This window comes from Rhinichthys klamathensis, unplaced genomic scaffold (assembly GCF_029890125.1).
Source record: "Rhinichthys klamathensis goyatoka isolate OS25496 unplaced genomic scaffold, OSU_Roscu_1.1 h1tg000111l_1, whole genome shotgun sequence".
NCBI classification, from domain to species: domain Eukaryota; kingdom Metazoa; phylum Chordata; class Actinopteri; order Cypriniformes; family Leuciscidae; genus Rhinichthys; species Rhinichthys klamathensis.
The window spans coordinates 1,499,325-1,512,115 of record NW_026606649.1 but is presented as its reverse complement, the minus strand read 5'-3'; the positions used below and the strand labels follow the sequence as shown (position 1 = coordinate 1,512,115).

The 12,791-nt window shown below is 39.4% G+C and overlaps 1 protein-coding gene across 1 annotated transcript in view; it reads right to left on the bottom strand.

The window, feature by feature from the left end:
* lonrf2 (LON peptidase N-terminal domain and ring finger 2) overlaps positions 1-12,481 on the bottom strand; it is a 166,364-nt gene extending 153,883 nt beyond the window's left edge. Inside the window, exon 1 of the mRNA XM_056254272.1 lies at positions 11,386-12,481. Within this exon, the coding sequence (XP_056110247.1) occupies positions 11,386-12,124 (739 nt within the window). The 5' untranslated portion in view covers positions 12,125-12,481. The remainder of the gene's footprint in view (positions 1-11,385) is intronic.
* Between the last annotated feature and the right edge of the window lie 310 nt (positions 12,482-12,791).

Below are 12,791 nucleotides of genomic sequence, written 5' to 3'. Positions count from 1 at the left end.
GAGTGATTCAATCAGGATTCAGCATTTCGAGGAAAAGGTTTCCCCATACGTAATGTCTCGTTTCCTCCTCTCAGGGAACCAAGGTTACATCAAGAAACTGGGACGTTCCCTTTCGAGTCGGTTTCTAGACATTAGGTATGGGGAACGTATAAAACCCTGCCGTGTGAAAATGCCGATACAGAAGCACTTACACAGTTGTATGTTGTACTATTGTAACCAGGATTTCTGCAGGTATCTTCAAATTAAATTGAATGCTTTTTAATGCCATTTTTTTAATGCCATACATGACCCATGACTAACCACAGAGATAAATGTAGATTAATGTAGAACCAACATAAAGACAGTATATTCCAAATACTTGTTTAATGGCATATTTTTATGAATGAAGGTCAGTAACACTGATACTAATACAGCTATTGATGCCTGGATAAAAATGATTTAGATTCAGTTAGTGATTTTCTCTGTTCCCTTTGTTCTTTGATTAACATTAAATGACAGAGAGAATTAGTGGCTACTGTCCCTTTAAGACCAGCCCCTGCTGACAGAGACGCTGATCTCAAACGCGCCTCATTCTCTCACAACTCTTCACGTTAATTTAAGACTTTATTTAACTCAAGACTGCTCTTATGTTATGAGGATACTCGACAAAACGGACATTTTGGCATAATTGTGTGTGTTACGGTTCATTCAAGCCAGGTTCGAGCACCAAAGAGAATGGTATTTGGCACGCTTGTCTGTGCGCACGATACTGTCGCGCGTCATTCTGTGCATTGTGTGTGTTACATAGACAGGACATTTACAGACAGCGCGGTCTATTTTGTCTTGTCGCGCTTGGATGGTTTAAAAGCATTTGCATGAATAAGAGCGGAATCATATAATGTAAAACTAGCCAAAGGATGACAAAAATTAATGGATGCTGCGTTAATTGCGTTAAATATTTTAACATGTTAAACTGTCTTCCAGCAACTTCTGCTGGAATTTGCACTTTCCCATTTTTCTGGTCTAGTTTTATTCCTGTCCACTGTTGTACAAAATGCCCGCGTCACCTTAACAATCACGGCAATTTTACTCCAGCCGGAAGCAATTACCAAACAGGTTCCGCGTTTATCACACTAAAGTACATATTTTGAGACAGCAAATAAAATGTATTAATTATGAAGGCTACATTCAAATAAATTGATAATATTACATTTTCTTCAAAACTATATATACATTTTTAATGCCTGTAGGATTCAAATGTAATGCTTTTTAATGCCATTTAGGCCTTCATTTTCACAAAATCCATTGTATGACTTTTAATGCTTTTTAATGCCCCGCGGAAACCCTGTGTAACCTAATTTTCCCTGCATGCACATTAGGGAAATTTTATTTTACTTAGGGCTGCACGATTAATCGTAATTTACATGTAATTGCAGTTAAATCGAGTTGGCTTATCGCGATTTTGAAATTGCAAAGGCTGCGATTATTTTTTATGCGCAGCTTGTCATTGATGTACAGCTCTGTAAACGCTGCTTCATCTCAAAGCACTGTGAGTGCTTATTTAAGTAATTTTATTTAAGAACAATGGTTTCAAAAGTTAATGCACTTTAAAAAGTGAATGTTATTTAATTTCAATAAAAGATGCGATGCTTGATTTGGTTTATATTTGCTTATTCCGCTCGCTTGCACCCTCTTGTGGGCATAGGAAACAATACAGTACTTTTCCCTTCTAACATAGTAACATAGTATTGCCTTTAGAATTCGAATTTTGATAATATTTTAAAAAAAAAGAAATTCGAATTTAGCTTTTCAGCCATTTTGACAGCCCTAACTGTGTTATTGTTCGTTGAAGCATGAATGAGAACTCGATTCTGGTGCGTCCTCTGTGTGTCACATAAACAGGACATTCACAGGCAGCGCGTCCTCTTGATTTGTCGCGCTTGAAAGGTTTAAAAGCATTTTGCATGAATAAGAGAGTGGTCATATAAATGTAGGCTAACGCTAGCCAACTTGCCTATATTGTTGCAAATGTACGAGGAAAGTCCACTGATGATTTACCAGCGTAAGCCTATAGCCTATGTGCCCCCCAGCTCAATATAACCTTTGTTTATAAGTGTTCTTTAGCCTGTTGATTTTTATTCATGGTATTCAGCTACAATGAAATGTTTTGCAATAAGACTTAGAATAAATGTGAATGATATCCAAGTTTGTTAACTTATTGGAATCGAAAATTGAAATCATTAAAATTCAAACGATACACAACCCTAAACATGTCCTTTCTTATTTTCATTCGTATGTGATGACATGCTGAAGTGAGGGTTGCAAAGTTTCTACCAACTTTTACTGAATTTTTAGAAGCTTTTCATGATTTTTTTTTTTTTTTTTTACTTTTCGGAAACCTTTGGAAAAATTTCTGGAAATGTACAGCCCCTTTGCAACCCAATTCATACCTTTATGTGCAAACTGTATCAAGACACAGCATTACGACCAGTAATTAAAAAATAACAACAAAAATGTATTAAGGTTTTTTGGCTGCCTGGTGGTGGTTAAGGAGATTCCACCCTTCTATGTAAAGTGCTTTGATTGCTGAGAAAAGCACTATATAAATGTAACAAATTGATTACTATTAGGGATGGGCGATATATTATCGTTTGCGATATATCGTTAAAATTTTTCCTCACGATAAGAATTAGTCTTCCCGCGATAATAACGATAAAGCCTATGACGGGACGCATTCGCAGCTCACGCGCATGGCGGAAGGCGGACGTGAAGCTGAGGTGAAGTTTATCGCTAAACGAGTAACTACCTCTACAATCTGGAACTGGTACACACAGATTTTCATCCGCCAATCTTTTGCCGAACACTGACTGAGCGCTTGAGAGTGTCGCTCTCCGTCAAGTGATCCGTAAAGCCCACTATATCAGTTCATCTCAATGAATACACAGTGTATTTGACGCGCAGTAAACACTGAGGCGCATGACGTGCTGTCACTGTTGAGAGCGTGTTTCTCACGCACCCGATGAGAGAGAGAGAGAGTCTTACATACCACGCAGAATTGAAGTGTACATGACGTCTACATGTAAATTATATTATTTGTTGTATTTTCCTGTAAAAATAATGGAGTTCATTTGGAATTATTCAGCTTTGAGCAAGCAGAAACTAATGCGCAAACGCAGACGTGATGATATTCATGAACCAAGCAGCTCATCAATCCTTAGTGTGGTTTGTATTGTTATTAGTATCAGAATTCGTAATAGTATTAGTATAAATTCGTTGTTAGATTTTTTATATTTCAAACTTGTAAATGATTTGAATTATTACTGTGTGATGTTTTTCAGTATAGTTGCACTATTTAAACATTATCTGCACTTTTACAGAAGAAACGTATGCAACTTTTCCATTTCTGCAAGGAATGTTTACTGTTTTACTGTTTTTTTATTATTATTTTAAGTCTATTTGGTGAAGGGTACATTTTGCTTTGCATGCAGCTATCACTTGTAGCCAAAAACAGTGGTGAATATGGTATTGTATTTATATCGTCATTGATATCGTTATCGCAATAAATGCCAGAAAATATTGTGATATATTTTTAAGTCCATATCGCCCATCCCTAATTACTATTATTATAAATGTATCTTTGATATAAAAAAAAAGCTAAAACTACATTTAATGAGCTCTAGAGAAATTAAAACCATCCATTAAAATATGCTTCAGAGATATTGGACTTTGGCATAAGGGTTAGTCTTATGTCTAATAGTCTTATTACGACCACAACACATCTCTGAAGTGTCAGCAGAGATTGTGTCAACTAGACTCTCCCCTGTGAAGGCCTCATCGACACGACAGCCATCAGCACTGATCCTCAACAAACCTGTCTCCATACCGGCGTGACTCCGATCTTTAACCAGATGGAACTAGATAATATTCTGAATGTTCCAATCCAATCTGACTTCTGACCTATAATGCTGCCTGAATCATAATCATACACTGTTCGTTCGTTGGCCAGAGGAGAACTGGCCCCCCGACTGAGCCTGGTTTCTCCCAAGGTTTTTTTCTCCATTCTTTCACCTGATGGAGTTTTGGTTCCTTGCCACTGTCCTTGCCACTCTTTTTCGCCTTTGGCTTGCTTAGTTGGGGACATTTAATTTAATATTCAACAATATTATTGATCTGCCTCCATTGACACCATTATATGGAGAACTGACCTGAGCTGGACAATGACATCACGGTTTTCTCCAGGAATTCCTATATAAATGAACTAAATTAATAACTTTTTTTACAACAAAAATTAACCATCACTGAACTTACTTGAACTGGACTGTGACGCTATTTTCTTCTAAAAACAAACTTTGTTGCATTATTTTCCTGTTATCTCTGTAAAGCTGCTTTGAAACAATCTGTATTGTAAAAAGCGCTATGAATACAGGTGACTTGACTTGTTAAGCTGTGAGAAAATTATTCAAACAAATTTGTTTCTCAGCATTTACAATGTGTGATATGACTGAAGGTGGAACTCTACGTTTCTCATATGACAGAGACTGAGTCAGCACTGGGAAAGCAGGCAACATTCGTGTTTACTTTCAAACTGCCCGACCAGCATATTGTGAGAAGAAAAAATACAGCACTCAAACCGCCTACACTGCCACCATGTGAGAGACCAGAAGAAATTCTGCCAAGACTCTAATTCACAAACATAGAAGTGAGGCTCACTATGAGAAAAACTCAGCTTTCTGCTATTACGCTTTGTCTCTGTGAGTGGCCTGCTAATGGTCGATCTACATTACCCAAGTGGGTAATCCATCAGCCGGAAACTGAAGCTACCCTGGGGGCCGCAATTGGTTAGCAAGCCATCACCTGCTGTTAGTATTCCATTGACTCCCATTCATTTTGGCATCACTTTGACAGCGAATAACTTTACATCTGAGTCATTTAAAGACTCCATTTGTCCATTGTTAATTTCTAAAGAAACACGACAAAAGGCATGGATACCTTGTATCTTACGTTATGGCCCTGTAGAAGCAGTTTTTGTAAAAATAGGCTAACGATTGCGTCATAACCACGCGACTAGAGAGTCGCACAGTAGAGAAATCACCGTATAGACAGGTGGAGAAGCTCGCGGGAAATCGGGGGGACGTGGAGGCATAACTTCCGATAAAGTCAAGGGAGAAGCCCATAGAGAGTCATAAAGTTGATCCTGCTACTAACTCATGGACAGCTCCTACTCACGGTCTCCGTCTCTGCAAGATTCGGAAGGGAATGATTCAGATTCCTCTTGCACAGCTACTAGAAGACTTACAACTGTCAGACAGGTTGCTCACGTCACATCTACATGATCAAGCTCAGTTTGAGCCTGCGCAGTACGCTCAGCCATCAGGAAGTGAGTGCTTCTAATTTACTTCAATTTTCTCTGTTGAAGTCTATGGGGTCGCTGTGTCCATTTCTTTTACTGTCTGTGACATTACCCAGCATAGAGCTTGGAATACAGGCTCTAGAGAGGCAAAATTAGGTTAAGCGTGATCCGTGGAATTAACACATCCTCATCAAGCGCGAACATTTTGGTTCTGTATATCTTGTAAAATCAAAATGTGTTAGGATACATTTGAACCGACCTACTTAATTGCCATATTTTTATTTCTTTTACACCATCATGTAACCTACCAGGATAGGAAACAAAATTCTAATAATGCCTGAAAGGGAAAAAAAAAAAAACTTTAAACAAAATATTTTTTATATCTATTAGGACATCATCTTTTCCATTTGGCATTATATATTATTGGTGTCAACAATAATCGATTCGGTGATGCATCGCAATGCGGGAAATGCACGATTCAGCATCGATGCGGCAAAGTGCCATAATCGATTATGTCACTGTTTGTTTTCTGGCCTTGGACAATAAAGTTTTGAAGTTTCAATTTCTTCCGGGGGCATAATAACAACAACAAAGATGGCTGAGGTGGAGGGAGATGACCGCGATAGACGGGTAAACAAAAACGCACCCGAAGCTTGGAAAGCGGACATCTGGGCACATTTCGGATTCTACGAAGTTAATGGGAAACTAGATAAGACTTACGCGGTGTGTAAAACCTGCCACACTAAAATCAAGCACGTTGGCAATACAACTAACTTCACGAACCATGTTGATCGTTGGCATTCTGAGTTAGCTTCAACAACAACAACAACAACACAAAAAGTCGACACATCCCAGCCAAGAATTGACGAGTCGCTAGTGTCAACGTTACCACACAACTCCGAGAGAGCAAAGAGGATCACACGATCGGTGGCATGTTTCATAGCGAAGGATCTACGACCATATTCTGTGGTAGAAAATGTGGGGTTTCGCCACATGCTTAAAACAATTGAGCCCCGGTATAAGCTACCGACAAGAGCTACCTTCACTGATTCTGCGCTTCCCGCATTGTACAAAGAAACCAAAGCAAAGGTAATGGAATCAATGAGTAAAGCCAGTCGTGTAGCCATTAAAAGTGACGCCTGGACTTCAGTCGCAACAGAGTCCTATGTAACCATATCGGCACATTATATTAGCGAGGATTGGCAGATTGTATCACATGTGCTACAGACGAGAGCAGTTATGAGAGCCACACTGGTGCTCATATGGCGAGGCTACTCTTGGATGTTGTGGAGGAATGGCAGCTAACAGATAAAAGTGTTGTGCTGGTGACGGACAATGCCGCTAATATGATAAGTGCTGCTGAAATTGGGAAGTTCCCTCATGTTAAATGCTTTGCGCATACGTTGAACCTTGCTGCGCAGCGAGCACTTAAGCTACCGACGGTCTCCAGGCTTCTGGGCAGAGTCCGATGTATCTCAGTATACTTCCACCGCAGCACAAAGGCAAAGCACCTGTTTGAAGAAAACCAGAGAGTTGTTCTTAAACTGACAAGTACACTTAAACTAATAACTGATGACGCCACAAGGTGGAATAGTGCTCATGACATGATGGAGAGGTTTTTGCAACTGCAAGCTGCAGTGCATGCCACCCTGCTGTCACCTGCCCTAAATGTAGATGAAAGTGACATCGTCACTCTCAGCAGAGCAGATCTGGCTAACGTGGAGGAAGTAGTGAAGACATTAAAACCAGTGAAGGATGCCACTGTTTTTATGTCAGAAGAGAGCAGTCCTACAGTCAGCCTCATTGCACCAGTATATGCCCAACTTCTCCAGAGCATGTCAGACACTATTGGAGACCAACCAATGATCCTGACATGATGTGAAGAATGCCATCAAAACAGATCTCCTTAAGAGGTATAACAGTGGGGCAGAGAAGAAGATACTTCATACATCCTCTGCCCTGGATCCTCGCTTTAAGGGGTTACCTTTCCTGAAAGAGGAGGAGAGATTGGATGTCTCCGCAGGAGTGACTTCAGAGGCTGCATCCCTGGAGGTAATTTAATTTTTACTTGTAAAACTTAGAATGGAATAACTTTCAATTCAATTGTAATAACAATGTAATGTTAAATAAGCAGCTACATAGTCAGTAAAATGTTAAGACTGAGAAAAATTGTTATCTGTTGTCATGTGAGCTGCAGCATTGGCTGAGAACGTGCTGCTAACTGCTGTTTTTTTGCTCTTATTTATTTTGTTCAAACAGTATGAGAGGAGACGTAGGACAGAAGCAGATGAAGCGCCTGGCGGAACAGGAAGTTCAGGAACCAAGGAAGAGTTGCTGTCCGTGGATGACAATGTGTCAGACTCAGCAGGCCCCTCCGCTCCCAAAAGAAGGGCCTCATCGCTGCTTGTGAGTTTGCTGGGACCTGCTTTCAATGACATCAGTGAACCTGCAGTACAAAGTAAGACCGCCAATGCCAGTGCTGCGGAGGAAATGGACTTGTACTGTAGATCCCCAGCTGTGCCTCTCTCGGAGGATCCCTTGGACTGGTGGCATCGCCATAAGGGCACATTTCCTCTCCTCTCTAGGTTGGCAAAGAGATACTTGTGCATCCCGGGGACAAGCGTGTCAGCAGAGAGAGTGTTCTCCACTACAGGAGATGTTATCACTGCAAAAAGAAGCGCTCTCAAACCGGACCATGTTGATCAGCTTGTGTTCTTACACAAGAACCTTGAAATTCCCAAATGCTGAACAGTGAGAAGTTATGATGTATGCTTAGGTCAAACTATATATTTCCTCACTCTGAAACGGATTGTTGATGATGGTGATGTTGAACTCAGACGGAAAAAGTTGTTTGCACAATTTGGTAGTAGGCTAAGCCTACACACTTTATTTTTGGTTTACATTACAATGTATTTCACATCTTGATATTTTGTTGTATGCAGCTGATGTGATTGGTGATTGGTGAGTGGTCTACATATATAATTGTTGGCATTGTCTTAAAGCTGCTAAGCTGCTGTTTTGTTGAAAATAGTTGCACTTGACTTTACTACTTGAAAAAAGTTTCACAGTAAATGGTTACAGTGTGTTGCACTGAATACGTTTATTGCTTGGTGCCTGGTTGGTTGTTGTTACAATAGTCAGTGTGACTGTGATCACTGATTAATATTTGCACAGGAGTTCAGGAAGTGCCCTGTCTTAGAGCTGCTATTTTACTGTGTGTAAAAAAATACTTATGGTCACTGCTGGGAAAAGTTAATAGAGTTAGTTCTCTATTTAATTTCAAATAGTTCTAAATCAGAGAGAAAAGAAACATTCGTCAAGCACTGAAAGCAGTGATTTATGTTTTCTTTTTCAGGTTTGAAAATGCCATATCCAATTAGGGATGCAGCGATTACCGGATTTCACAATTAACCGCGCTTTAAAACGTCACGGTTAATTAATCGTAAAGACTATGCTACACCGAGTGTTCTGCAAAGTACGGAACTTTTGCACCTAACACAAAACGAAAACAAAGTTACACCAGCGGTGCACCAGCTTAAAGTGCCGTGCTCGTCAACCACAATGGCAGAGGGACTAAGCAGCGACGCTCTATTTCCACCGAAAAAACACCTTAAGTGCGTGTTCAGATATCGCGTCTTTTGCGCGCTCAAGTTCGTTATTTCAAATGTAGGCGCGCGGTAAGCGCTCATAATGGAAGCGACGCCATTATGAGCGCTCGTTTTTTCCAAGCGCGTCCGCGCCGCATCTAGATAAAAACATCTCTACTTTTCAGAATGCCGCAAGCGCACCGTAGGTCAAGTGACAAGAACTAAAGAGCAACGACAGACGCCTCCGGAGCGCAACCGCCCTAGCGCTTTGGAAAAAGGAGAACGCGGCGTGCAACTTTCAGCTTTCAGTGTAACGTAAAAAAAAAAAAAAAAAAAACAGCGGAATGTTTTGGTTACGCAAGTCTGTGAAAAACCGAATGTGACGTGCTCTCAAGAGTTTCAGTCAGTGAACATTTAACTTAATATCCTATTGCTTTCTCCTGTCTGTGTTGAGTAAATCTTAAGACTTTGTAGTTTTAATATGCCCGGTGTAAAACACTAACATAAGATCATTCTAGGACTACCAATTAACTGCATTTCAGTTATTAATAACACTGCATGAGAGATGTTCTCAGTTTCTTTCTATAATTTTTACTTAAACTTCAAACAAACAAACCAAAATAATGAGATTATAATAGATGATTTTCTAAAGGCACATGTAAAATTTGGATTAATAATTAAAAAGAGAGTATTAAAATAAGTACAATAATATTGGTGGATAACATTTGGACTATATTTGTTTTCTTTTAAAAGAAATACATAGGCCTAATATTTAGCTTGCATTTAATTCAATAGAGCCAGCCAAATACTTTGTTTATTCTTATTTTCATTGGGATTTATTATCCCTTTATTTATATTTTTAAGTCAAATACCAACAAGATATTGTTTTCATGTTATCAAGTTTTCTACCTCAGGTTGAACATAAATTTAGAACAAACTAAAAACTTAATAATTTTGTGATCTATTTCAATCAGAGTCCTGCAGCCTTTGACTTAATTTGTTATTTTTAAAAGAAAAATGCTGTATGTTTACAAAGCACTTCTCTTTAATTCCAAAGGAAGAGATTGATTATTGTTTGCCATTTTATAATTTTGTACTGTGTTGTGGCAGCAATAAATAACACATTAAAATCTAGTGTTGAGTGTTCATGTGATATTATACATTAGTAGTGTTGTGAAATTAATTGATGCATAATAATTAATCGTGATAATCGTTAAACCGTGATTATTTCTCAGACAATAATCGTACTTAGAAAATCTGTAATCGTTGCATCCCTATATCCAATACCCTGTACCATTCAATTTTATTTTATTTAATGACATTTATGTCAAAGATACAGGAGAGTTATAATACACACATAGCAGCCAATAAAATCTGTTGTTCAATATCTGACTGCTTGTATTGCCTCATGACTGATGAAAGAGTTGCCTTGTTGTGTGCAGTAGAATTTTGATGCATCGCAATGCATCGTAGAATCGAATTGAATCGTTACGTGTTGAATCGTAATCGAATCGAATTGTGAGGGCAGTGCCAATGCACACCCCTATTATATGTCTTTAGACATGACATTTATGTTATACAAATTTTAACATAATTTAATCAATGTTATCAATGTCTAAGTTTAATCAATGTCTGGCTAACATGTTTGGACAAAGCATGTAACCTTTAACAGTGTCTTTGCTTTCCAGTGGTTTCACTGTTTGGTAGCTGTCTTATTGTAGGGTATCATTTCGAAGGCTGCACCCTCCGTAGGTCGCATTTGTCAGCTATACAGGTCACCATCTCATTTTAGAAAAGCAACCAAGACTATTATTCCTCTTGAAGCACAATTACTGTAATTTCTTTCTTATTTTGAAATGTAATTGTTGCTTTTCTGAAATGAGACGGTTGACATATGTGGCTGTCAAATGAGACCCCCGGAGGGAACATCCTTCAAAATGAGACAGCGTGTATTTCTCACACTTCAAATAATGAGCAGGTCTAATGCAATGACCTATACTTTTGAGAAACCCAGACTTGAGCTAAAACAAGAGCCTAACACAGCAACCTGAACTAAATTAATTTGTAAACAAAATATCTGCATTAATTCAGTAATAATCATTATTGTGCATAATTAAATGTGTAGACATACTGTTTGGGAAGACTTTAGGTTGGGCTGATAACATGCAACAAAACCAACGATAATGGTTGTTGTTTGGTAATTGTGATCAACAAGACATCACTGTACCTAACTTTTACCATCCTGACAGCTCAATGAACCCCAATTCATTATATGTAAATTATATTAGTCACGTTGTTACAAAACATCTTTGAGAGTGCACAATGTCTTAGAGAGTGCACGATGCACAATGTCGCCCCCTGTGGCTGTTTCATCAGTCTCTCGGAAAGTAGGTCAGGTCTTTATAAAATACTCGCTGCAATAAATTGGGTGAAAGGCCGCTTATACATGAGAATAAAACAGTCTCTTACCTAGTTCCATCGCCTTGTTGAACTTCGGTATGGCGTTGGATAAGTCCTGTTTTTTCCAAAGACATTCCCCCTCCAACCAGTATCGTCTCGCTTTGCTTTCCGAATTGAACCATTTGTCAATCAAGCCACTGACAATAACATTTACTCTGAGTCCGTCCACATTTAATTCGCTTGGTGTTTTGTTCGTTTTTAAACGACAGCTTCTGCACTCTTTAATCAAGTCATCTTCCAGACAGCGCTTACAGAAAGTGTGTCCACACACCAAAGACGTCGGCTCCGTTAACAAGCACTTGCAAAGGCGACATGAAAACAAATCTAAGTTCTGCTCTTCCTCTAACTCGTCACTCTCAAAACATCTGTTTTCGGAGTTAGAATCCACGCTTATTGTCTTACTGTCACACTGCTCTTTCGTACGTATCTTATGCGCTATAACTTCAACTAAAACCTGCAGTTCATTGGGACTCAGTGCCTGAAGGTTTGCAGCGATACAGTACGAGTCCAACGCATCGCCTATGCGTCCCCCACGGGCCAGGGCATCAGCTTTCCGCAGACAGAGACCACGGTCGGTGTGCTCGAGCTCGGCTAGCTGAGAAGAATAGATCTCCGCGGCCAGATCGAAGTCTCCAGCCCGGCAAGCCTCGTCCGCCACCCCGAGCATTTCCGCACACAAACCCGGTGCGGTCGGGTTAGAGAGGTCGTGCACACAATGTTCGGTGTGATTTTGAATCCCAGAATCCATTTTCTGCTACTCCACATGAAATGCTAATTATTATTTAGGAAAACGGTAAAAAAAAAAAATAGCAACGTATATATAACCATTTTCATGGCCGACGTTTAGATGACCCATTAGTTTTATGTAAGACCCGATGTCTCCGGCAGCGGCACTCTGTGTAATCCTCGAGAACTCTTTCGATCGGAATATCTTTTGAAACAGTCCTTCTCCGGGACTCTTTTGTTCTGATACTTCTAGAGGATGTACATGTCTTTTACGAGCCACTGGAAACTGTAAATATGAATAACTTGTTTTAACAAAACGGAGACAGTTGCGATGTTACATTTGGTTCGCACTAATACGGGAAAGAATGATACCTACTGTCTGTCTGTCTCGCTCGCTCTCGTTCACGTAAGAAGCACGTGACGTCAGGATTGAGGTCCCATTGGTGTGTTATATAGCGCACTTATATAATGATTCAAACGGTTGTATAACCTAAAAGGGGCAGGTATGTAGAAAATAGGAGATAATTTCATACTTAAAAAAAAGGCTTTTTGATAATGTTATGATATTTTGATTCTATGGCACCTGAAAGACATTCAAAAACCGAAAAGGTTTGAGGACATTCATAAATAATTGGCTCGTGTGACTATAGCTTGAACATGAAGACCCAACATTAATCCAATGTTTTATG